Below are 27887 nucleotides of genomic sequence, written 5' to 3'. Positions count from 1 at the left end.
TACGGGTGTGCGTGTGTGCGTCAATTTAACAAAGGTGCAGACGATCAGAAATCAGCAGAGAGTGATCGACGTTTGCGCTACTCTATGCCGAATTGAAGTGGACTCGGACCCAGACTTTTTTTCTCTCCCTGGAAATAAAAACGTCTGGGTTTCCGAGGCTATACTGTATGTAGCTGGTTGATATTTTATGACATCCGAGAAAGGGTCAGAACCGGGCCGTACGGTCGTACAGACACAAAACGGTTTGAGAAGCACTGCTTTTAGAGTACCATATCACAATCGTGTTCCTGTATTGCAGTCTCCCACAGATGTTAACAGTTCTACTGCGAAACTATTAATCAAATATTCTACGCTGCCGAGATTGTTTTATTACCTTTAGAGCATACGCTGAATTATTTACAGCTTTTTTTTTACAGTATTTACAGCCCGGCAGCTTTCAACGACAAAAACCAGGCGAAAAATAGTCCGTCGGCATGTTATGATCACCAGCGGCCATTACAATGCGCTACAGGATCCGCCTCCATGAGGCATTGTAGTCCAAACAACCCCCCCCGTCCACTTACATCAGTGGTAACCAACCTTTTCAAGCCCAAGAGCCCATTTTATTCCCAATTGTAAGCCAAGATCTACCACTAAAATGTGTTAGAAAAAACACTTGTTTTTTGCAATTTCTGACAGGCTCAATGCATGTGCACACATCCACACAAAGACTAAAGCTTAAATTAGAATAAATACTTATAGTAAGTTATATTATCAATGTCAAATAACATTAAGACAAATTAGAAATAATTAGTATTAGAAATATTTTGTTTCACATTTCAATGAATATTCACATTGGCAGATGTTCAAATGACATAGGCATAACATGACCATACATCTTACATTGAGCTCAATTTCCCAGAAGCCCTAGCGGCCCAGATGATGACTTGATTTCCCGGTTTCGTCATCATAACGCGACGGCCTCGTCACCAGGTCCAGGATAAATCCGCTTCCGTTTCTCTTTAATTATTTTAAAACAGCGAATTAAACGCATTTAAACAAATAGCGGGAATGTCGTATTACGCGCGGTGGAACTCTGGATTAAACAATTATATTAATAATATATATTAATATTCTTCCCCCATTTTGCTGCACTTTCAGAGCAAAAGTAAGAGGACACCGCATAGACATACTTTCCAAACAAACTGTGTGACTTGACGGGAGAACCCAGGACAGCAAAATGCAATTTAATTAGGTTACGTTCTGCCACTAGTTTGGGTGTCTTTTACGGGTGTATTGTTTTTTTTTTATATATATTTTTTTCCCCACGATTTTGTAATCCATTTTTCACCCCTGTGTCAATCATCTAATGTGATCCTGGGCTCTACACACACCCTCCACCAACCTAGTCCCCATATATGGGGGACAAGGGGAGAGCAACAGACTTGAACTCATGCTTCCTTCATGCCTGAGTGGCCAAGTTGCTCCTTTACACCTGACAGGGGGGAGTTTCCCTGGTTGGACGTAGCGCGTGGAAGGAACACGTTATTCCAACCAGTTCCTTTCCCCTCCATCAGGCGCCCCGGCTGGCCAGGGGGAGGCAGTTTAGTGACCAGGATTACTGCATGTTTTTTGTGAGGGTACCTACCCTAGGGGACACGGGGAGAACATGCAAACTCCACACAGAAAGGCCCTTTCGCCAACCCCGCCTCCGGGTATGGGCACTGATGACACGGAGGAGGAAACACGCCGCCAGCGCCCACAGCGTCCCGAGCGGGAATCGAACCCAGGACCTTCTAGCTGTGAGGCGACAGCACTACCAACTGTGCCACCGTGCCCTACGGGTGTATTGTTGTCAGTCTGTGGTGATCCCTTCCGTCTTACCGGTGTAGCAATCGGAACCCGTCCAGTTGGGCTGACAGGTGCAGGTGTCCGACTCGGCCAGGTAGGTGCCGTGACCCGAACACTGCTCCTGGCAGGCGGGCATGGGGTCGTCGCAGCTCACCCCCGCCCAGCCGGCCGAGCACACGCACTCGCCGCGCACACACACGCCGTGGCCGCCGCACTGAGGATCCGAGCAGTCCACTGCGGAGACAGAGAGAGAGAGAGAGAGAGAGAGAGGTCGAGGTTGGGTTCTCGTTAAATCATAGGACCAGTGGGTGTGAAAGCAGTGTTCTTTGCATGCCCATCCAGCAGTTAACCACCCCCAGAGACAATCACTGTATCGGTTCCACGACATTACACTTCATAGGACACTTAGAGAAGGCAGGGCTTTGATAAGGGATGGAATGGGCTGGTGTGTGTGTGTGTGTGTGGATATAATATGCATATGTGTGCATGCGTGTACATACGTGCGTGCGTGTGTGTGTGTGTGTGCGCACACGCGCTCCAGCAGTGTGTGTTAGTGTGTGTGATAATTTCAGCTGTGTGTTCTGAGCCAGAGCTCAGCTCAGCTCGGCTCGGCTCAAGGTCAAACACCTGACTCTGTCTCCACAGGCCAGCCTATACTGTAGCTAACGTTACATGCTAACGACCTTCATCACCAACAGCAGCCGAGGAGACAGCACTGGCACTGCCGTCAACATCAACATCATCATCATCATCATCATTATCATCATCATCATCATCATTCACTGATCGATTGATCAGTGTATTACTTCAGTGGCTCTCAAACGGGTCCTTGGGGACTCATGTACACTAAACTGTATCTCATGTTCCATGTACAGTACACATGGGACCAAATGGACCCTTACAGGTCCAGACACGCACACGGAAGTAAGTAAGTAGCCTTGCCGAGCCATGAGGCCCATAGGGGCAGGAGCCTATCTCCTGTTTCTGTAGCCATGAGGCCCATAGGGCAGGAGCCTGTCTCCTGTTTCTGTAGCCATGAGGCCCACAGGGCAGGAGCCTGTCTCCTGTTTCTGTAGCCATGAGGCCCATAGGGGCAGGAGCCTATCTCCTGTTTCTGTAGCCATGAGGCCCACAGGGCAGGAGCCTATCCCTGTTTCTGTAGCCATGAGGCCCATAGGGCAGGAGCCTATCCCTGTTTCTGTAGCCATGAGGCCCATAGGGCAGGAGCCTATCCCTGTTTCTGTAGCCATGAGGCCCATAGGGCAGGAGCCTATCTCCTGTTTCTGTAGCCATGAGGCCCATAGGGCAGGAGCCTATCTCCTGTTTCTGTAGCCATGAGGCCCATAGGGCAGGAGCCTATCTCCTGTTTCTGTAGCCATGAGGCCCATAGGGGCAGGAGCCTATCTCCTGTTTCTGTAGCCATGAGGCCCATAGGGCAGGAGCCTATCTCCTGTTTCTGTAGCCATGAGGCCCATAGGGGCAGGAGCCTATCTCCTGTTTCTGTAGCCATGAGGCCCATAGGGGCAGGAGCCTATCTCCTGTTTCTGTAGCCATGAGACCCATAGGGGCAGGAGCCTATCTCCTGTTTCTGTAGCCATGAGACCCATAGGGCAGGAGCCTATCTCCTGTTTCTGTAGCCATGAGGCCCATAGGGGCAGGAGCCTGTCTCCTGTTTCTGTAGCGTGAGGCAGCTTGGTGTACAAGTACACCCCCTGGACATGACGCTAGTATGTCGCAGGGACTTACCCCCCAATCCAACCCTTGATGCTGAGTGTCAAGCAGGGAGGCATTGGGTCCCATTTTTACAGTATTTGGTATGACCCGGCCGGGGATCGAACCCCAACCTCGAACCCCAAAGTCTCAGGGCGGACACTCTAACCACAAGGCCACTGAGCTGGCACACGGAAGTACAAGGAGGGAAATGTGTGGAGCAAACGTTTAAGATAATAATTCATAATAATAATAGTATAGGAATTTAAGAAAAAAAATATCATTTAAGAATGGATTTGATAAAAAAAATATATTATAATAACTGTGTCACCGGGCTTTCCACACTGGTTTCATACTGAACTGACCAGTGTCGTCTATAAGCCTACTTTTCCCCACCTGAATGCTAAATCATGCATAGCTAGTCTTAGCTAGTCTTAGTATAAAACATCTCCAAGTACTTGAAGAAACTTGTCGGATTCATCAAATTGCAAATGATAAATTATGGAGAAACACGTTTTTGGTTTTCCGTCCGATTGATGATGCAAAGAAATTGGATCAAAAACCTGCTAAATGAGTTGATCCCAGTCTGACTATTAAGACACAAACCCTCTGTAAAGCCATCTTGGAAATGTGCATTGGGGAACATAGGATATATGAGACTCTACCCTTTTGGTGTTAGCATTATGCTATGCTTTAGCCATTTCAAAAATAGCAGACCTACAAGCTCGTAGCGCGCCACAGAGTGGAAGAACGACTGACAATAGAAACATAGCTTTTTCAGAAGACTGTCAGGATCTATAGAAGACATTTATAGAATCTGATCTCAGGTCAGAATGGCCTCCCCATAGTACACACACACACACACACACATAGGCCTAGTACCTAGTTCGCAGTTGACTCCCTTGTACGCCGGGCCGCAGATGCAGATGCCCTGGATGCAGTTCCCGTGGTTGGAGCAGGTGGGGTCGATGCACTGCCCCTCCTCCACGTTGCACTCTGCGCCCTTCCACCCGGCCAGGCACACGCACTTGCCCTTCTCGTACACGCCGTTGCCGCTGCACAGCACCGGGCATGAATCTGCAAGATACATTAATAGCACAGAGATACAGCATTAACCCATTTAAAGGCCTGACGTCGATTTTTTTTTTTTTTTAAATGTAGTTTTTTTTTTAAATGTCTTTTTTTTCCTGAAAAACCTCATGTTTCTATATCAGTGGTTCTCAATATTTCATGTCAAGGACCCCTAAAGATATATGAAATTGGCCGCCGACCCGCCCATCTGAAAATGTGCTGTTTCAGGGACCACCTCCCCAGAAGTTAAAAACGTTCGCTCTGAAAGAGTATATTATTCAAAGCTTTGCACCACATGTTCATGATTTTTCAAAAATAGCAGACCTACAAGCTCGCTATGAGCTTGTAGATCTGCTATTTTCCAATAGGTTTAAAACGACCAAAAGGGGTTCCCGGCCCAAAGTGGGTTAAAACGACATATGGTGTTATTAGCATAGCGAGAGCGTGCGCGGGTCTCGCCGCGGTATATCAGCTGTGAGACCGTACAGCGACCTGCCGCGACTGGGGCCATACGCTCTCTTATCTCCGCCCGTGCACGCTTTCAGCAAATCCTCGAGCGGGCCCTCTGTCTCTCTCCAACATATACACACACACACACGCACAACACAAGCTTATCCCTCACGCTGTTTCAATTTACTCAAGCACCACCTGAGCCCGGGCTACACGACGTCAACCCGTGGAATTGTGGGAAATCCCCCCCCACCCTCCCCTGACGTCCCCCTCCTCGCTCAGTCTGAACAGGCCGTGAAAACAATCGTGAAAGCGTGAGATTAGGGGGAGAGGAGAGCCGAGCGTCCTTCTAGGATGAGGAGGGTGGAAGGCAGAGATATCTCCATGTAAAGATGGAGAGCTGTGTGGCTAATGTAATGACAGCCAGAGAGGGGAGGGAGGGGAGGGGGAGCGGAGAGGGGCTTCACGCAGCCTGTCGATGACAGGCTGACGACATTGCCTGACAGACTTCCTCCCGACGCCAGCTGGAGACTCTCAGACGGATTAGAACGACTATCCAAAGACTTCATTTTCCGGAGAAAATTGCGCAGAAGGGCTGCGTGCGACCGTGTCGCAGGTGTGTGTGTGTGTGTGTGTGTGTGTGTGTGTGTGTGTGTGTGTGTGCGTGTGCATGTGTGTGTGTGTGTGAGTGTGTGTGCGCACGCAGTTGCACACGCACACGTTTGATCCTCTATTCCCTGAAGCAGTGCGTCACATCACAGCACTTTTTTTCTTTCTTTTTTTTTTTACAACTGTCGCTTCTAACTTCCGAGAGCCAGAGTTTTATAAGATGAACAAATGAGTCAGGTTTGAGAGGTGCGCATGAATAAGAGATGAGCGTAAATAAATCACAGGCCGCGATACCGTATCACAGTCCACGCACTGTATACGGCTGCAATCATTTCACACAGGGCTAGAGTGAGAGAGAGACAGATATATACGTAGGGCTGCAACTAGCAGATTTTATGGGCAATCAATTATTTTATTTTAATCTATTCAAATGTTGTTTTTTTGTTTTTTTTATAATTGGTTAAATCCAGTTAGATTAACAGTTGCACCCCTCGAGAGCATCGCAGTCCCGCCCCCTTCCATGACGACACCAGGCCCAGGAAATTAATCCCAATGCATTTTCCCCATAGACATTTCAAAACGTATTTATTTAAAGACCTTATAAGCCAACTCGAGTCGTGACAAATCATGACAACAAACACAATACTTTGTAACAAAGAAAGTGTTGTAACCTGTCGTTTTTTCCTACTTTCTAATTCTTTGTTTGGCCCCAAAACATTGTGTTTATTCATTGTCTTGATTTGTCACGACAAGAATTGGCTTTGTCCAGCGGCGTAAACGTCTTTAAATAAATACTTTCTGAAAAGTCTATGAGGAAAAATGAACGGGGATTTATTTTCCGGGTCTCTCGAGGGGGCGGGACCTGCGACACTCTCTAGACAGATCAAAGAAAGACGGAAGAGGAAAGACAAAGCAAAATAGCGAGCGACACCCGGGAGGAGGTGATATAAGAGACTTGGAAAACACGGGAGGTGAAGCAGGGCTGAGGGGACGGACGTATACTTTACTGACCTTTGGCGCAGTCGGGACCCAGGAACCCGGCGAAACAGTGGCAGTGGCCAGCCACACACTCCCCGTTCCCATTGCAGTCTGTGGAGCAACCATCCATCGAGTCTGTGCACGCACACGCACACACACACACACACACACACGCACAGCAGCCGACACACAAAGGGCAGAAAGAAGATAGGCGAATTTGAACAAAACATTTCAGTGGTATAACTGCATCAGTTGGTGTATGAGCTCCCGTTATTGAATGCAGGGATCCGATAAGCGATATGGATATAGCTCCCCCGACAGAGGCCCCCATATTACATTATTCTGATCCGGCTGCTATATTGCTCTCTGGGGATATAACGTCCAGGCTTCACGTTATGCTTATATGCCTCCGCCTCCTCCGCTATAGGTCGGGGGAGAACACGACGTTAGCCGCGCTAATTTACAACCGCCGAGGTTTGAGATCAACAACATTTTTATTTTATTTTTTTCCTTCCTGAGGGCATCCTTGACAGAACACGTCGCCGTGTGCGCCGGCGACATGAAAAGTGACAGTTATGAGCTGGCGAGTTATAGTGCTAGATTGGAATATGATTGTAGCCCACATGCGCTAAGCTATAGCTAACAACCTCGGCTCTGGGGAGAGATCAATGCGACACTTTGTTTCATCCCCGCGTCGGGTCTCATCTGGGCTACACGGGTTGTTTCATCACGGTTTGTACCTCTGCCGGAGCCGCGCGTGCTTTTAATCATGTCCCTTCTATCGGCCTTCAAATTAGCTGCCTCCGCTCCTGCCCCGTGGTATTGATATGCTCACGTAAGATCTCACTATACTGCAGATATATATACTTAATGTACGGCGCGTGCAGCGCGGAGAGAGGCCGCCTTTTCATGCATTTCAGACGGTTATGTAAGCCCGCTGTGCTCCGTTGCGGAAGTTTCTGGTTCAGTGCAGAGAGCCTGCTGGAGGCGGTTGATTGAACTCGAAAGATTTTCTTTTCCTATGCTACACTCTTGCCGGGGCCGCATAGTGGCAGGCCAGGTCAGTCTGAATGTCTGACAGAGAGATTATCCCATGTTGTGCGGGGGAACCCCTTTTGGTGTTAGCATTATGTTATGCTTTAGCTATTGAAAAAATAGCAGATATACAAGCTCATATAGCGCGCCACCGAGTGGCGCGCTATATGAGCTATTTTTGAAAAATCGACTGACACAGAAACATATAGCTTTTTCAGAAAACTGTCAGGATGTCGAAGACACTTTTAGAATGTGATCTCAGGTCAGAATGGGTTATAACAAGGTGTGAGGAGTAGCTGCAGCTTCCAGCTGTGTTTTGACTTCAATTTCAACAGGACTAGATGCTACAGGTATGAAAGTGTGGGTGAAATTACGATTGCTTTGTACAAGTGTTTTTTTCAGATTCAAGAAAAGACGCATAATTATGGGCAAGGAATATAGAGAAAGAAACCATGGAAACATAATATCAGATACAGTACATACCATGAGAGATGCCTCTTGTGCAAGTACCAGATAATTTGCACCACACACAGAAATAGCCATTATGGGCTGTATTTTGCGTGTCTTAAGTACCAGGTCTTATTACTTAACTAATTATAAATAATACTGTACATGTTTCTCAACTATAGCAGTAGTTTAACTATACCATTGTTGTCAGGTAGAAACCTTTCCTCCGTCAATGATTGCCCTTGTAACAGTTTATCATACAAGAGTGATACGCACAAATGTTGTGAGTTGTAAAGATTATAATAAATAAAATAATGCTTGGACATACAAGGTTTCCAACCGACGGCGACGACATCATCATTTCCCTAATGTCAAATTAACCCACAGTTCCTGCGCTAATCATTTCCGGAGGAAAAAAAAGCACTTTAACGCGTGACACACGGCGAGTATAGCTTTAGCCTCTCTGACCCCTTTGACCTCTGGCCATGTGCTGCACAAATCCAGAGTCAAGAGTCAAACGACTGCAGTGTAGAGCTGGAGTCACGGTGGCAAATCCAATGACACGCCGTAGGATAACGCACGCACGCACACACACACACACGCACCCGCACACACACGCACCCGCACACAAATAACAAACATGTGCATCCACAGTTATTACAGTGTCAGCCGCGGCAGAGACGTGAGGAGTGGTGACACATGCTAATGAGACAGGCGTACGTGCGCTGCCAGGAGAAAGCAGCACACACACACACACACACACACACACACACACACAGCAGAGCAGAGTCTCTCCGCTCTCTCTCTCTCTCTCTCTCTCTCTCGGCAACACAACGCACCGCGGTGGAGAGACCAAAGTCATTTTCACCTCCATCACCTGTCATTGTCACGCTGAAGGAACGGCAATCATTTCTCTCCTATTCACACCTATATATATATATATATATCTCTCTCTCTCTCTCTCTCTCTCTCTCTCTGTACAGTATGCACACACACGTGTGTATGCTCACACACACACATACAGTATACATGCGCGTGCGATACGGATCCTTCTGGTGATGACCGACACGCACCTGAACACCCTTTAAGAAAGAGGGCCTCGTCTATATATACGGAAAGCTTCAAAATATAGCAACATAGTATACAGTATATTATGATCTATAATATTTAATATCGTATTATTATGATGAAGAATAAGAATGTGTTATATAGTGCGTATAAAGGCTATTTGATTGTGTCCAGGCGCTTGTGTGTAGGTGGATAGAAATGAAGTGCACCTTGTGCACATTGAGTGTGTATGTGTGTGTGTGTGTGTGTGTGTGTGTGTGTGTGTGTGTGTGTGTGTGTGTGTGTGTGTGTGTGTGTGTGTGCGTGCGTTGATGTGCCCGCGTGTGAGCATAACGCGTCTAGTTAGAAACCATTCAGGCCACAAGTTATTACAGTTAAATGCCGTTATAAAACGGGTACCTCCAGCCCGGCGATCTGATTGGCCAAATAAGCATTCCCATGCTTTATGAGCCCGTAAAGTCACAGCGGTGGTTTATGACCCGGACGGAAATGGCCGCGGTGTTATAACCAGAAGTAACCAGGGAGCTAGTTAACCGTGCCATTTTGCTTTCCCCTGCCTTTTTTTGATTTCCTCTTTTTTAGGTACTTGGCCTTATAACAGCACAGTACTTTGAGGAGAACTTTTGAGGACTGCAGCCATTTGAGCTCATATTGCGCAAAAGAGTAGAGGCTCACAGAACGGCTGTGTGTTGACAGGCTGAGGCAGAGCATAATAAACAAGTCAGCGGGGACTCCCAGGGCTCGAAATAGCGACCATTTTGGTCGCAAATGCGCCTGAATTTTAATCTGTGCGATCTCAAAATATAACTGGGCGCACCAGTGCTACTGCATATAATTACTGTAGTGCGACCAAAACGATCGCGACCGAAAGTGTCGCGGGCCGGTTCCCTCCCGCGAGATGATTTAAACTTGTAGAGCATAAAGATCTGAGCATGTAAAAAAAAAAGTAAGTTCCTAGTCCATTCCTGTCCAGAGTTATGATTGTTTAAAGAAATATCTCCTTGGCTTCTTCTACTTCCTCTAACCTCCCGTCAGTCCGTGGACTGATTGGGTGATCAACATCAGCTGGACCTGAGGTCCTCAGCTGTGAGAGACAACAAAAGGGCTCAATTGAATGGAATGTGTGGAGTGACACACACACACATTTATGATGACGTTATGAAAATAACTTCTCATAAATATATACAGTAGGCCTATATATATATATATATATATATATATATATATATATATATATATATATATATTTTTTTTTTTTTTTTTACTTCAATCAAAAAGCAGGCCTACATAAAACAAAGGGTTTTGTAGCCATTTACAAATTCAGAAATTATAGCAGAGACAGTATTTAGAATTTAATTATATTTTCAACTGGTTTATTGCCACAAAAATAGCATCTCATACCAACTGGCTTGTAGGCCAGTGGTTCCCAAAGTGGGGTCCGGGGATCCCTAGGGGTCCTCGGTTAAATGATAGTTAGGAACCAAATGGACCCTTATGGGTCTGAAACTCTGAGAGTGTACTACATACTATGGGTAAACCAATTTCACTGTACATTTGTACACTCAGTTAAATTAACTTAGATTTTATGGGTCCCAGAGATAGAAATGGGGAACGGTAGCCTAATTCAGGTCAAACTGGGGGTCCTTGAAATGTAAATAACTGAAAATCACTGCTAGAGCCGTAAAAATCTTCTCATATGGGGGTCCCTGGCATATATTTTCAAATGGGGGTCCGTGGGCTAATGAGTGTCAATTTGAGGGTGCTTGACATGAAAAATGTTGGGAACCACTGCTGTAGGCTACAAGTGTAATAATAATGAATGTAAAAAATCGATTACATATTGGTGCTCGTAAAATTTTGGTGGGTGCTCCTAATTTTTTTCTGGTGCTCCTTCATTCTGAATTTGGGAGCACCAGTGCTACCAAGTAAAAAAGTTAATTTCGAGCCCTGACTCCAATTAAAGCCTGCCCGGCTGCACACAGACTGAACTACACAGCAGGTGGAGGAGGATATGGCAGCAGCAAAACGCACTGTACCACCACCACCTCGTTTTTGGATCTCATACAAAATACTAACGGGGGGAAAAAGAAGAAAAAAAGATTCCCTCTTTCTTTCCCGCTTGACCAAACACAAGGTAGCTTAGCGTGGCGGAGTATAGCCCTGCCTGGAGGTTCCCTGCATTAGCTTAGCGTGGCGGAGTATAGCCCTGCCTGGAGGTTCCCTGCATTAGCTTAGCGTGGCGGAGTATAGCCCAGCCTGAAGGTTCCCTGCATTAGCTTAGCGTGGCGGAGTATAGCCCAGCCTGAAGGTTCCCTGCATTAGCGTATGTGGGTGAGATAGGAGGGAATTGAACTGGCAGCTTCGTGTGTGTACACACTAGGGCGAATTTCATAATATGAAAGAAATTCGAATATTAAAAAAAATATATATATTCGAAAGCTAAAATTGCCATTCGAATGGAGCTTTTATCATTTATTAATTCTATTTAATATTTTTATTTTGTTATTTTATCCGCTCACTAAATGTATTGAGTAACGAATCTACCGCTGTGAAATCTCCCATCTGCACGCACGCACACACGGTCACACGCGCGCCTCGTCACCTCCTCCCTCCTCTGCACGCATGCACACACGCAGTCGCACAGCGCGCTGCAACTAAGAAGAATCACTCGCATGTTTTATTAGTACCGTCGAGTCTGTCGCATATTGTGGACAGTTTGAAAATGCGGGTCCTACGTGCATTAAACCATTAACGTTGGTCCGGCTGGTTTCATTTTGTCCTACGCGATTACGTGAATCAGCATGGCTGCGCCTGCAGTAGGCTTTTACCAAAACAAACACATGGTAGGCTACTTTTGTGTTGCACATGGAAAGCAACTGAAAACGACCATGGATATATTAAAGACAGTTCCCCTGTGCTGCTGTGCACAGCGGAGATAATGCAAAACTCCAGGTACGAACCAAAACACTGACTGTCTGAAGCTGATCATCCACGACTATATCTCCAGACTAGTCCTGCAGTCCCGCAATGAAGGAAAGACAATCTCGCCTCTCACTATAGTCCACTACAATGCCATTCTAGCGTTAAAACCTACATTTATGTGTTATTCAACAATTACTTTAGCGCAAAATATAGGCATCTCTATATATCTTCATTGCTATTTACTAATGATGGCCTGTTCATCGTGACAGCATTCCGTTTAAAAAGAAAAAGTTCATGATTCCTGACTAGCCTACTCACTACTCAGACTATACTGTATCAGAAGTATACAACGTTCACTGTAAAATGCATTTGCACTATAGACAGACAACAATCTTACCGTGCTGAGTGCACTGTGCTCAATAAAACAACAGTTTAAACGCTATTTTGTGCCGAAAACCATTATTACATGTTCTGCTTGTTATGCTTTGTCGTTTGGAAGGGGGGGCCCTCTAGTGGACAGAACGTGCATCGTCAAAACCTTGTTATTCTGTGTATTATTATAGGCTAAATATGAGCTAAAATACAATGTAAATATTCGAATATATTCGAAAATTACAAATAATTAAGCAATGAAATTCGAATTGGATTATAGAGGTGAACTGACAGCCCTAGTACACACACACACACACACACCACACACACACACACACACACACACACACACACACACACACACACACACACACACACACACACGTTGTGAGGTTGTAGATGTGTTACTTTAGATATGCCCAAAATAGGGATACCATTTTAAAGTGGTTAACAAATGTGAATTTGTGGCTCACAAGATGCCCAACTACTGCTATACGTGGCATTGTTCCACCCTGACTATTAGGAGCTAGTGGGTGACTATTCTGAACAGTAGCGCCCCGGGAGCAGTTAGGGGTTAAGTGCCTCGCTCGGGGACACTTCCACATGAAGCCTGGCTGGGGAGCAGAGGATGGAACCAACGACCTCCCGGTTCCCATGAGAAGGCCTCGCTCACCACTACCCCCTGAGGCCCCCCTACCCCCCCCCTTGCCACCCCCTGAGGCATCGCCGGCCTAGTTTGAGTCCTAGTTCTGCATTATACTCCCTTTCCGCTGTTTCCTGCTCTTATATATTTTGCATTGTTCCGTTTAGTTCCCACATCTGGGGATGGGGATGTTTTTGTGAGGCTTTATTCTCCCTATGAGGTGGCAGATTTGCCAGTGGGGTCCAGAATACCACTGCTATGCTCTATTATATGGGTCTTCAACAGAGTTACTCTTGAATATTAGAAAAATAGGAGACAAAAAACATACAAATTGGGAGTCCCTGGTACGAAGTATTAGCCAAATACAATATTCATTTGGGGGTCCTTGACATGACAACATTTGAGAAGAGAGAACCACTGCTTTAGAAGTGTGAACGATCCAGGGACTGAACTTTGGGTAATGCATACCTGCATCTGTTGTGATGCATCGAAGATCAGAGTCGTTCTTCGATTTTTTTTTCTCTTTTTCGATAATGCAGCATCTTGCATATTACAGCATTGGCCATTACATACACTATAGCATTATCAGACATTTTGACATGAAACAGTAGGGTAAACAAAGGTGTTATCAATTATCAATTATGCTAATTACGTTTCTGTTCCGTTAAGGTCAAACTAGTCAGGGATGCTGTCTTAACGGAAAGACTCTACACTAAGTAGAACAGAACTTAAATTAGTATAATTGGTAACACCTGTGTTTACCCTGCAACGTGGTTTCATGTATGGCTGCTATGAAAAAGGCCATCATTTCTTCATCCTTTTACATACACATACACAGTGATAAGCACACTGAATTATACGTCCCCATACACGACCGTAACACGTTAACAGTTTGGAGGGCAGGCTGCTTTTGGGTCACGCCAGAAAGGTCTCAACCCACACACTCATATGGGCCTACGATGAGAATACGTATAAATATGGGCAACCTATGTACAGTATACGGTTTCCTAACATCATAAGGCAGAGTGCCTAACTTCATAAGTGTAATTCAATCTCTATTGTATGTTAATTAGCACCATTTAATATTACAGTGGAAATTAAAGTTCCATTAAAACAACGAATGTCTCCATTGGTTAAATGGGAGAGAGTGCTGCCAGGAGCCTGTGCTTTCTGGCAGCCAGACACGTCTTTTTAAATTAACGTTAATGCATCTTCATCATTAAGGAGCTTCAATTTAATATGGAATATGTATCTGTAATGCTTTAGAGATGTATGGACCGCCCTACTGTAGCCGTTAGCGCATTTGCCTTTCATGCAAATTGATTCATTGATCGTTCAATACAAGGTCTGCCAAGTGGATTTTTAAACCCAAGAAAGGCAGACCTATATGGCTAGTTTCCATTGCGGGGTCCTTGTGTATAGCTCAATTAATCGAAAAGGTTGTGAAAGGTTGCGAGTTCGAACCCTGCCTACAGGGTCGATGTCAGGAAGGGCATTGTGCTGCCGCAACGGGTTCCTAAGGCCAAACGGAAATGGGTTCAGATGAGCCAAGTCTCCTGAGCAGGGCCGGCCCTCCCATCGGGCAGAACAGGCAGTTGCCTAGGGCATCATGATGGGGAGGGGGGGGCATCCACCAAGCAAAAAAAAAACAGTGCTTTAGAACACCATTTGTCAAGGGGGCATCACAAAAAAAAAACAAAAAACAAATTGCTCAGGGCCGGCACTGCTCCTGAGGAGGCGTGTCTGAAGCCTGTCCTGGACAGGAGAGTCTCCACATGTGTATGAAAGTATATATACGGTTACATTCCAGGGCCAAATGTGATTCGTTTAATTCTGTATAGCGTTTCTGAAGTTATATGTGAGTGGAGCAGCTGATGATTAAGAGTCTGCGATGCATGTTGTTAATGTTCCCCCAAGCTTTGATCTAAGTTGATATGTTGCTGTATTCCCACAGTATTCCAAGCTTGGATGACAGGCAATGCAGATGGAGATCTTTGCAATAGCGAATTGTCCTTTGGGTAAACCTGTGCATTATTAGACACTGATTAAACCCTAACCATAACACTTTACCCCGAACCCTTACCCTAACCATAACACTCGACCCCAAACCTTTACCCTAACCATAACACTCGACCCCAAACCCTTACCCTAACCATAACACTTGACCCCAAACCCTTACCCTAACCATAACACTCGACCCCAAACCCTTACCCTAACCATAACACTCGACCCCAAACCTTTACCCTAACCATAACACTCGACCCCAAACCTTTACCCTAACCATAACACTCGACCCCAAACCCTTACCCTAACCATAACACTCGACCCCAAACCCTTACCCTAACCATAACACTCGACCCCAAACCCTTACCCTAACCATAACCACAACGCAACGCATGGCATCAGTCCGACGCTCTACCCCAAACAAACCCTTACCCTAACCATAACCGCAAGCACGACGCAACGTGCACGTCGGACCAAACGCACTGCCGCGGAAATGAGCGGCAGTCGAGTGTCATAATCCCCCCACAGTTTCCCTGGCAGCTGCCGCACCTTCTCCGGGCAGCGCCGCGGCTGTTACCGGCATGTCCCTTTTACCACTTTCAACCTGGCATCCTTATTGTGTCATCATAAAAAATAAAAGATTTGCAAGCCCACAGCACACTGCGATGCAACATGGTATGAGCTTGTAGATTGGCTACATTTTGCTATTGTCGCAATAAAACTAACTAACACTGCCCATACTGCTGTTTACTTGTCACTGTTTCAAGTCACTGTACTGTACTGGTCTCAATATGCTTGTCCAGAAAGAGTTGGTGGGGATGGGGGAGTGGGTGGGAGAGGATGAGCAAGCTAACTGTATCTGTACATGTCTGTATTGTCTATTGTGCACTGTCTATTTGTGTAACTGCACTGTACTGTATGTAATGTTTTTCCCTGAGTACGGGACCCCCTCTAAAATGAGATGCTGCATCTCAAGGAGTTATCCTTTCAATAACATTCTGACAAATTCTGACAATCTTAAGTGGTTAATTCAATGTGTCAGCATGGTGTGGTCCGTCTTATAGGCTAGATGTAAATGTAAATGTATCCGCTTCAGAATTGTGCTGTATGGATGAACAGATCGATCAGGTCAGAGGAGCATCCTTCTAGTCATCTCTATGTAATGGTTGAAAAAGTGTTCTCCGCAGTGGAAAAGTTAGGTGTGTTGCATTATGAAAGGTTAATGGAGAAATTCCATGCTAGGATACTTTCTTACCTTTCGTTGTAGTCGTTACGTCCCCACCAAAGAGGTCCAGGTGTTTTTTGTGCAAAAACTCCTTATAGGCTATTTCCCCTACCATAAGCCCTCAATGAATTGCATTGAATTGAATGGGGCTATGGGGTGTTGTGCTAATTTGCTTATTTCCATCTAAATAAGTAGTAAAGTGTGCCGCTTGAAAAAAAAAGCGAATTAGCACAACACCCCATAGCCCCATTCAATTCAATACAATTCATTGAGGGCTTATGGTAGGGGAAATAGCCAATAAGGAGCTTTTGCACAAAACAACACCTGGACCTCTTTGGTGGGGACGTAACAACTACAAAGAAAAGGTAAGAAAGCCTTTTAGTATGGAATTCTCCTTTAAGATGAGCGTCACGTGGTGGATTAAATCCAGATCTCAGGTTAAGCCTCTGCAGCTCCGATCTCACCTAATTTTCCTCTTTGCCTCAGAGTGTTGGCACGGAGATCTGGGCAAGCGCAGATCTTATTTCCCCGTTAAGAGTTTAGAGAATGGGATTCTACTGCCAGTCGAATGATCTTTTATTTTTTATTTTTTTACCTCAAAGCTGTAGAGTATTGCGATGCATCGACGGTCTTTCCTGACAGGGCCGATTGTAATGTGCTGTATTGATCAGCAGACCGATAATCTCTTGCCCGAACCATTCATACATGAAGCTTGGTTGTATAAGCAGTGGGGTGTTATCGGCTTCGGCACCCTTGGAAATCTGTAACTCTTACAATCAGTCTCTTACACACTCTCACAACAGTCAATGCAAAACGTCAATGTAATTTGGCCTTTTACGACGCGACTCCTTACAGGAAATTAATTTGATGTCTTATATTGTATGTACCAAGTATCCCAGAGAGGATGTGATCTGTGTTGTCGAATATTGAAATGGCCTTGTGCATGTATAATTTACTTATTAGGATGTACACATTATTATAACTCAATTAACCAGACACAAACATGTCGGACTAATTGGCCCCATGCACACACACATGCATACACACATGCACATGCACACATGCACACACACACCCCTTATATTCAGAACTATATAGGGGCAGCTGTGCAAGCGACCATCGGACAGTCACATGCCCGAACTGTCATCCCGTGGAAGTAAGCTGTCCAAACTATAATGTTTACTTTTGCTTATAACTTAAATGTGACTCCATAGCAACTTTAATAAAGATTCTTGCTGAGTAATATACAACGCATCCTGAGGCCTCCTTCTTTTCAACGATTCTACACTCTGCAGAAGGCAAGCCTTCACTAAGATGGTTGGTCTGTCTGTTTGTCTGCTCTCCTGTATGTGTGTTTCAGAAAAAAAGAATAGCCTGGTCGAACGTCTGGAGGTTTTCTCACAAACTGCAGATCAGTGCCACTTTTTTGAAATATTTGACTTAAATGCCATATTGGAAGTTAACCCATTTTGCGGCGGGAACCCCTTTTGGTGTTTTAAACATTGTGTTATAATTTAGCTATTGGAAAAATAGCAGATCTACAAGCTCGTAGCGCGCCACACTACGAGATATTGTTGAAAAATCATGAAAATGTGCCTCAAATCATTTCATCAGAGTGAAAGTTTTTTAACTCAAATCTTTGCTTCTGGGAGGGTTCCTGGAACAACATATTTTCAGACGGCCAATTACATATAATTCTAGGGGTCCTTGACATGCAATATTGAGCACCACTGACACAGAAACATGAGGTATTTCAGAAAACTGTCAGAATTTAGAAGACTTTTTTTTTTTTTACATTTCAACGTCAGGCCTAAATGGGTTAAACTAGAACCTTGCTCAAAGATGGAGTCATATTATACAGTATAGTATCATAGACGACTGATGTCACAGGCTGGTCACATGAAGCCGGAGATCTACATGATTGGATATTTTGTATTCTTCTCCCAATGTAATGTAGACCTGGTCGACCAACCGACAGTTACATTATAAGTGGCGAGAGAGAGATCACTCTCCCAAAGAACTTTACCCATATGCAGAGATTAAAACAGGGTGCATTTTGCATCCCAAAACGAAGTTTATAGTTAAGGGACGCAATAAAACAACGACCTCTGCATCCACGGGATGCACTACTGAACTAATGTACCGTTTTTATATTCTAGTTTATTTTGATAGCTTTAGTTATGAATAATAATTATTTATTCTTCCGTTTTATACATGAATATAACCACATTATAACCATATAAAATGAAATGGGAGTTAAATTTGTAAAAAATGGCAAAATATGACTCCTAGCATCGTTGAAGTGGGACTCATAAAAATGTCCCTGGGACTCATCTAAAAGACCATCCCTGCATCCCGGGTCTCATTCCATTGAAAACCTATTTACATCACTGCAAATGTGCCACCCAAGATACCCCAAGTCATTGCAATATTCTGTGTGAAAATATGCACATATTCACTGACAACCAAACTGTACATGTTTGGCTAGAATTCTTCTTACTTTGCTGTACTGTGTAAATCTCGCCTCGGTCAAGACACTTCACTGAGTGGAGTGGACCGCTTGAAATGGAGGATTAACTGTTCAGTTGTCTGATATCGGGATAATCAAAGTGAGTCAAATTCCTTCCATAATGCAAAAGTACTAAAACTTGTTATTTCACGGCATTCTGGCATTCTAATCACATGTGCATTAGCGACAGTACGCTATAATTGATGTCACATTAGTGTAGTTACTATGCAACCTCGTTCATCTGCTTTCATGCTCTTGCATTCCGTGGACTTTATACTGGACAAAGTGGGAGGGAGGCTGCCGTGTAATTATCCACCTGTCTATATTCAGCCACTTACTCCTGCATTATTCACATCCTTCAATTAGCGCTGCCATTTGCGGGTGTCATAGCAATGAGCTGAAGTTAGCAGATCCTGTCCTCCCCTTTCCATTGGCTCCCGAAGTGTGCTGTGCGAAGCTCATTCTATACAAGACATGTCGGGAACACCTCCATATTTGCCGGGCACACTCAATACCTTTCTTATAGTCCAGGGTAGTGTATGTCAGAATGTCACTGACCTGCCAGTGATTCGTGAGTCGTGTATGACGATCTATGATCGATGAATTTAGGCAAGGTTTCAGCCAGGTCTGTGCCTCTTTGACTTAATAACCCATAAGCTAAATATTCCAAAAAGTTCTGTACCTTACTGGAATTGTGCATAAATAGTGTGGTGCTGATCAGCCCAGCGGTTTAGCTCTGGACACAGACAGCTGACCTGAGATCAGATTAAAAAAATATCTTCTACATCCTGACAGTTTTCTGAAAAAGCTATGTTTCTATGTCAGTCGTTCTTCGACTTTTCAAAAAATAGCAGACCTACAGGCTCGTAGTGGCGCGCTATGAGCTTGTAGATCTGCTATTTTCCAATAGCTAAAGTATAACAGAATGCTTGAAACACCAAAAGGGGTTCCCGGCCCAAAATGGGTTAAACATAGCATTAACCACTTTCAACCTGGCATCCCATTTTTGGAATGTGCTTATAAACATATATATATGACAAATAGCCAAATCTACAAGCTCACAACGTGTCACAGCTAAAGTGGTTAGAACAATGCAAGAAAACCCACAACAGTTTTCAGGCTATACACCTCCAAGGAATATCATTACTTTACGTATACTGTATAAGCACCCGCATGCATCATAGACATATACAGTATGGGCTTCATAAAAAGTTGTCAGAGTTTCAAAACAAAGGTAAGGTAGAGGTAAAGGTCACCAAAAACAAAAGAAGATCCTATAGAAAATATGAAAAGTGCTGACGTTCCTGTCGAGCGGCTTCAAAAACAGAGAAGAGGAGACCACAGAGAAACACTGACATTGACACTTTTGGGGGAAAAAGGGACTGCTGGATATCAACTTCTGAACATAACCACCTAAGGCCTGTTTTATGCTTTTCCAAAATTCCGAAAATTCCCTTTTTAATATTTTTCATTTGGTGTGAAACCTTTCACCTTTAATGATCAAAATGCCCAAATCCAAAATGCCAAGGTTAAAGTGGTTAAATGGCAAACAATGTTTCCCTCTCTTCTAAAAAAAACCCTAAATCATCAAACTGGTACGTCAAACTTTATTCACCGAATGTATTTCACCCCAAGAAAAAACTATGAAGCAAAGAAAATTAAGTAAATTATCTACTCAAAAATAACTCGCGCCCATTGATTTGGGAATGCGTACCGTCTGTGCCCAACTTCATAAATGCTTACGTTTTTTTATCGAGACTTCACAGCTGTACTTCATGCTTCCATTAGAGTTGCATGAAATAAGCATGAAAATAATCCCCCTGGCAGGTTCAACAGTCCGTTAATCATTGAAAGAATGGCCAAGGGGCAAGTGCACATAAGTTACTTTGCCATGCATTATATTACACTCCCCCGCTAATTCCGTACATTCCTCCATTTGCACTTTGCTCCTAAGAGTTTTAAATAGTGTTAGAGTGGGCGTCTTTTTTTTTTTTTTTAAACCTTAATTCTCTTGATTTATTCAATTTGATTCTATTTTTATTACATTCCAATTATGATTCATAGTTATCAGGTTGTTTACTGTATTTGCGGTTTTGTGGACCACGTCGCGTGTATGAGTGAAAAACCAAACAAAGCCCTCTTGATTGGTTCTTGATACGGTGATATACAGTAACACAACTAGAGCTGCAGCCAACATTGTGACAGGCTGTGATGGAATGGGCTGCAAGTATAGGGCAAGGTCATTTTATGTTATCCAAGTCCACATTGTAAGCTTTCAAATAATATTTGAAAAACTAATAATAATAATAATAAAACACAATATTATTGTGTTTTATTATTATTATTATTAGTTTTTTTAAAATGTTGGTCGAGGAGCATGCCACATTCATGACGACCTTTGCTACGTGTCAGTCTCCACTTGATACTATCAATAAAGCCAAATATATATATATATATATATATATATATATATATATATATATGTGTGTGTGTGTGTGTGTGTGTTATCTCACACCTCTCACAGCACGTACTAGGTTATGGACAAAAAAAATGCAAAAACAGAAACTATGCAACTATTGTTTTAATCACCCCTTCCACATTTATTGTGACTTTGTGATAGATAGATAGATAGATAGATAGATAGATAGATAGATAGATAGATAGATAGATATCGCCGATATACCCAAGATATTTTTAACCTGACACACACATTTCCATTTCGTTTCACTTCATTATTCAGACTGAAAGCCCATTCCCAAAGTGGCAGTCTTCTGCGATTGGTTCATATACCAACCAATCGAAATAGTAGGAAAGCAGATGGCGTTGTTGTTGTCAATCATGTGGCTATGGCTAACCCGGTTGCTGACCATACAAACACAGTCAACTATAGCGCTATACTAGCATGTAAACAAACACGGTAAAATATGTCGGATGATGATCTTTCTAAAAACCTGTCCTTATCATAGGGCGATTTAATAGCCAGATCGGTATGGGCGCAAGTTGTCACAGTGTGGGCAGTGTTTGTTGTTTGACGTCATTGAGTGACAGCGCTGATGGCCGCTAATCAGATTTCCGATGCAAACTGACCACACCGTAGCAGCGTCACCAGACCTGAATCGCCAGAATCTTTAATGGGCGTGGGTATTCAGTATTTTAGCTGTGACGTGAGCGCCCCCTCCGGAGATACTTCCGGGTCCTACTTTTGTGTCGCTTTTGTGTCCCCATGGAGTTATACTGTGACGCTCCGTCGGACTAAATCTGAGACGAAAACAACAACGAAAGTCAAATTTTACCGCTTTCCTCGCAACAACAAAGCTGTGCTGCTCTCCCAAATCTGGCTGTGACAGGCCGGCTGCCCCACATGGAATACTTTCGCCATTTTATTTCATTGTGTCAACTAAATCCTCATTAATTGCAAACTAGATTCAACATACTCAAGCCTGCACGCATTCTAAATATGCCCCCGAAATATTTTACCGAGCAAATGGACTGTTGCCACCTTCAATAATAATGATAATACTAGTTTTAATTGTCTCCACATAATATATTTTTATTATCATGGACACTTGTACAAAACATTAATAATTCTACTCGAGTTGGAAGCATTTAAGACCCATTTTAACCCTCAATGGCTTCCTTTCTGAAAAACAACATCATTGTAAAAAGATCCACGCGTTTAGATATTCTATTTACAATGGGATGCAGACGGGAGCTGGTGCCACTTGGACCCGGACGTAACGTAGCACTACAAAATGACGTCGGACTTGAATACTGAATAGCGATTCAGGGCTATGGAGCCATGAGGCTATAGGATATTTTTCGAAAGAAAAAGGGAAAGAGAAAAGAAAGATGATGATAATTTGCACACAACAGCTGCAGTAAGCCCCTACTCACCTATGGGCGTGCTGTGGAGCAGCACCAGCTCCAGGTTGCGTCCGTCGTTGTAGAGCGCCAGGTGCCAGGTTCCAGGGTCCATGTACTCGATGAAGCCCGTCTCCTGCAGGACGCTCAGCAGCAGGCCTTTGGGAGGCTTGGCGGCCGAGAGGGGGTCGGCCAGGGACCTGGGCAGGGCCTTTCCATCCAGCAGCTTCACAAAGTCAAACTGTGAACCAACGGGAGGACAGCACAGACACAGTCACTTTAGTTGTTTATTTCGACGGGACTAGAGTTGTGTAGACTAGGAGAGTGGCGCCATTGAGGGGGCAGAAAACAGATCTACAGCTCAACTGTCATTTTCAAACAGACCTTTTTAGAATCTGATATCAGGTCAAAATTGCTAAATATTAACTCATAAGATGCTTTACATTTGCTCAAGCTACTACTGAACTACTACTACTGCCTGATCACTTCGGTGCTAGGTCGTGTGGAAGCCCAACAAACCTCTCCATCTCCTTTGCCTGCATTCTCACTCTCAGAATTAAGTACATTAAAAAGCATAAACATCCAATTTTGTCACTACCGAAACAATCATGTGACTAATTAGTGACTACCGGTAATTGTTTCGGTAGTGAGTGTTTCGGTATAGTGACAATTTTATCTAGTTTTTAGCTTAACTCTACAATGCTAGGCAGAAAATGGCTAAGAAAAACAGCTTTGAACTGATGTACATGGATAGAAACATAACATTTAGCAGAAAAACCAAGATAGTTTATAGTTTATGAGAAATGATGTGTTTCGGTACACTCCTTAAAACCACACACTGATTTTCAGACTTTGGAAGACATTCATTTCGGACTGAAGTAAACTAGCTACTCATCATTTGGCCATGATGAACATGACGTCTAGGTCAGTGTGGGGGTGTGGCTTAAACCACCTCCATATATGGACTTAATTAGACCATACTATGACATTACTACAGTGAAAAAATATATATTTTTGGGGCTTTTTCTGCCTTTATTGATAGGTTGAAAGCAGATTGACAGGAAATTGGGAGAGAGATGGGGGGGGGAGGCATGCGGCAAAGGCCTTCGGGATCGGGAGTCGAACCCGCGACAGCAGCCTATAGGTGTCCAGACGGTTGAGCTAACCGTCCGGGCCCACTAAGTGGTTTTTTAACATGCGTTTGTCATTGTGGGACTGCAATTTGAACCAATTCGGTAGAATGGCCCATATATGGAGCGTGTCTTGAGTGTACAGGGTTTGATGTGGTCAGGTCAACATATGGAATGTCAGAACTCAGAACAGGTCAGCTCCATATATGGAGATCTAAGGGTGGCAGCGGAGGCAAGTGCCTTGAGTGTACAGGGTTTGATGAGGGCCCAGGACATCCGGTAGGGATGATAATAATAAGTATCCTTATTATATATTTTTTTCATCACAGAGCTTGGGCGTTTACCAGCATGGACTTCATCCATTCATCACAATACGTTATTTAATTGATTTCTGTGAATGACGGGGCGATGCTGATATAGCTATAGTACAAAACAATAATTTAGAAAATGTATACAGCATGTTTATTGTCTACGTGTATGACAATTCTAAAGTATAACAGTGATGGAGAAATGACCTGGTCTGCAGACCAAAACACAAAAGAAACTGAGCCAAGACAGAAAGCAGGAGAGTGCATTGTTGAGTCGTCTGCCTTTACAGAGCTCTGGTGACTGGTTCGATAAGCCGACGTTGTGCTAATAGCACCAGGCAGGCCTTCAAGTACAACACACTGTTACAGTGTCTGTCGAAAACCCCCCTCTCTCTCTCTCTCTCTCTCTCTGCTTCGTTCCTGCCCTCCTACTCCCCCCCCACACTACTCATCTCTCCCTTTCTTCGAACCTCCTTGAACTAGTGCATCTCGTGGAGTCTTTCCTCCCCCCCCCCCCCCCCCCTGAGGGCTGTGTGTCACACGGGTGTCAAAAACGGCTAATTAGGCCTCTTCATGCAGGCGAGAGCATGAGGCCGGGGCGTGCCGGTGTTGAAAAGCAGATGACTCAGTGTGTGTGTGTGTGTGTGTGTGTGTGTGTGCTGTGTTCCAGAGCGCGCGTCGGTCTGTCTGCGGGGCTGCCTTTTATGTTAGGTACGGCACAATGGCATTCCTGCGCGCTGTACTACACCGTGTTGGTTGAAGTTGGTTTCCAAAATGTTCTCTTTTTTTTCCCTTCCATTCTTACGTATTACTTCCAAGTAATAATGGTGAGTAAGGGTACGTTAAAGGGATAGTTCAGATTTTTTTTTACCTTAAGCTGTATGAAATATACTTTCCGTTAACATAGTGGTTGCGACTGTATTCATTGATTGCCCGAGTCCCGTGGTGGGATGTTCTGCTCTGGTTTTTGGTGAAATGTGAAGTAGTTCCGGTCATTTTGTGGGGGGGGGGGGGGGGGGGGCACAGGGGGCCACGCAGTAACAATAAATTAATCCACAAAACTAACGTAATTTGTATTGTTGACCCATTTCTAAAATATTAGTGCAACTTCCGTTCATTGTTGATCCCTCTATCACACAGATCTATGTTTTTTGTGTCCATATCACTACGCCCCAAAAAAATGTTCCATGTGATAGAGGGGTCAAAGTTGAACGAAAGTTGCGCTAATATTTTAGAAATAGGTCAACAATACAAATGACGTTAGTTTTATGAATTCATTTACTTTTACTGTGACTCCCACAAAATGACCGGAACTACTTAATATTGACCAAAACCAGAGCAGAACTCCCACCACGGGACTCGGGCTATCAATGAATACAGTCGCAATCGCTATGTTAATGGCAAGTATTTCATACAGCTTAAAAATCTGAACTATCCCTTTAAGGAATGCATTAACCACTTATGGGTCTTCAACAGGGGGGTCCGCAACCCTTGAGGGGTCCCCAGAGTTACTACAGGGTCCAACCACCAATCTTTTTTCATGAAAAACTTGGATACAAGATACAGACACATGAATCCAAGATAATTAACAAAGATAATTTGTAAACAAAGAAAAAAAAGGTAATTTAACACCGATGATAGTGCTGTTAAACAAATCTATGAGGCCATCAAAGCTGCAGAATCAAATTGGAGATGACAAACCAAATTAAAAAAACTGTGGGGAAACTTCCAATCTAGACCAAAATCTCTCAACGGGTCAACACGACGCCATGCGAGACAATCAGATAAAAACAAATAGCTTATTAGAAAAAGCCTCATCATTTCCACGGAAAGAAACAGAAAAAGAGTTGCGTGCCGTGTGCAATCAAAGAGCAGCAGTGTAGCGGCGGCGGCGGCGGTATATACCTGTGTGTGCGTGGGCGGTACGTTCCGGCGCCCGTAGACCCCCAGCAGGGCGTTGTGGGAGAGCGACAGGTTGAACTTGACGTAGGTGGGGTGGTGCACCGTCATGTGGAACCTCCAGAACAGTCCCGGCGGGATGGACTGGCTCTGCTGCGCGCCCATGTCCACCTCGCCGCGGTCGATGGCGCGCCCACGCACCCACTTCTCTGCAAAAGGGAGGGAGGGGGTGAATAATAACCCACTAAGACCTATAAGATCAGATTCTACTGAATGTCTTCTAAATCAAGAGAGCATTCATGAAATAGTATTCAAACTATTTCATGTCAAGGACCCCAAAAATATTTAATTGGCCCCCGACCCCCATCTGAATGTTGTTTCAGGGACCCCCCCCCCCCTCCCCCCAGAAGCAAAGATCCAAAGTCCAAGACATTGCTGTCAAGGATATGCACACATTTTCACCGTTTCCCAATGAGCTTGTCGGCTATTTTTTTCAATTAGTAAAGTATAAAATAATGGTTAAAAGTGGATGAAAGCTAAAGAGACATATATGCGTTCCAGGTCTTAATGGGATAAAGGAGAACATTGTATTTGAAGAGAACACACGAGGAGTACTTTATTGAGGATGTTGTTTTGTTTAAAGCTCATGGCTTTCACTCCATGCAGTACATTTCATATTGCACCTTTTGACTCCACTAAACAAACAAATAGCAACAATTTGATAATGCAGCAATGCAGGGACACGGAACAAAAGCAAGCACTGACTGCAGTACTTTTACTTAAGTACAAACTTGGACTAAGCAACTTCCACGTGCAGTCGAGTAATATTTGACCAGGAGTATACTTTTATACTACCATCTACTTTGACTCAAGTACATTGTATTGAGTATACGTGAGTGACCACCGCTGCAAAGGGGCTACAAAAAAAAAAGACTAGAAACGCAGCACACACGCGAGACATTAGATAGCACTCAGTTCATCAATCACGCCTTTATTAACGTGGACAAGGAGCTCCATTCAACACCGGCGGAGGCAATTAATGGCCGATCTGATGTCCTTAAACGTCACTTTGATCAGTGGTCTCGCTAATGAAGTCAAATTGAATAGGCGTCTGAGATGACAGAGTGGATGTGCCCCCCCCCCCCCCCCCCGCGCCTCTGAACGCCACCACCACCACCGCTGTGGGCTGGTAACTCATGGCGCCGTGCAACTGCGAAGATGAACTGCTCGAGAACGGGAAGTGTTTTGTCCGAGGGCTGTCTATACCGGTAGCTTTGTCATGGACTGTATTAGCATGCTCTAACAAGACAGGAGGAGTGTGACACACACTGTGACGCACGCGCGTGCACGGGTACACACACACACAAGCTTGTGGCATACAGATAATGTCTGAGTGAGGTTTGTGTCTTTTGTGTATATAGAGAATAGGGTTTTCTGACTCCTCCCCTCCCCTCCCCTCCCCTCCCCTCCCCTCCTCTCCCCTCCCCTCCCCTCCCCTCCCCTCCCCTCCTCGCAGTCTTTATCGCCCGAAGCGGCCCGCATCTCCTTTTGTGCGCTCGCCAGGGCTCCTCTTTGTGTCGCCCCTTTATGGAGAGATATATCCTTGCCCCCCTAAACTAAAGATGGTGGAAATACGGTGACAGGGGAGGGGAGCGAGGCGATCGTTACGGCCACAAAGGCAGAGCAATGGTTAGGGGGCCAGATTCATGGACGTCGTGGCCACTTGCGCTCAATCTATAATGCCTGCAGCTTTACCACTCCATTACCGAGACGCCACACACACACACACACACACACACAGGCCGGAGCGCATATA

General features: G+C 44.5%; 1 protein-coding gene across 1 annotated transcript in view; it reads right to left on the bottom strand.

The window, feature by feature from the left end:
* The window catches only part of tenm1 (teneurin transmembrane protein 1), a gene marked incomplete at both ends in the record, with an annotated part of 354011 nt that overhangs the window by 160528 nt on the left and 165596 nt on the right, over positions 1-27887 (bottom strand). Inside the window, 5 exons of the mRNA XM_080773976.1 lie at positions 1864-2064; positions 4423-4617; positions 6682-6783; positions 22768-22975; positions 26078-26280. Coding sequence (XP_080630102.1) covers positions 1864-2064; positions 4423-4617; positions 6682-6783; positions 22768-22975; positions 26078-26280 — 909 coding nt within the window. The remainder of the gene's footprint in view (positions 1-1863; positions 2065-4422; positions 4618-6681; positions 6784-22767; positions 22976-26077; positions 26281-27887) is intronic.

This window comes from Protomyctophum bolini, assembly GCF_963924005.1.
Source record: "Protomyctophum bolini genome assembly, chromosome: 10".
Classification (NCBI taxonomy): Eukaryota; Metazoa; Chordata; class Actinopteri; order Myctophiformes; family Myctophidae; genus Protomyctophum; species Protomyctophum bolini.
The sequence above is the reverse complement of the archived record's forward strand: the minus strand, read 5'-3'. Positions and strand labels throughout refer to the sequence as shown.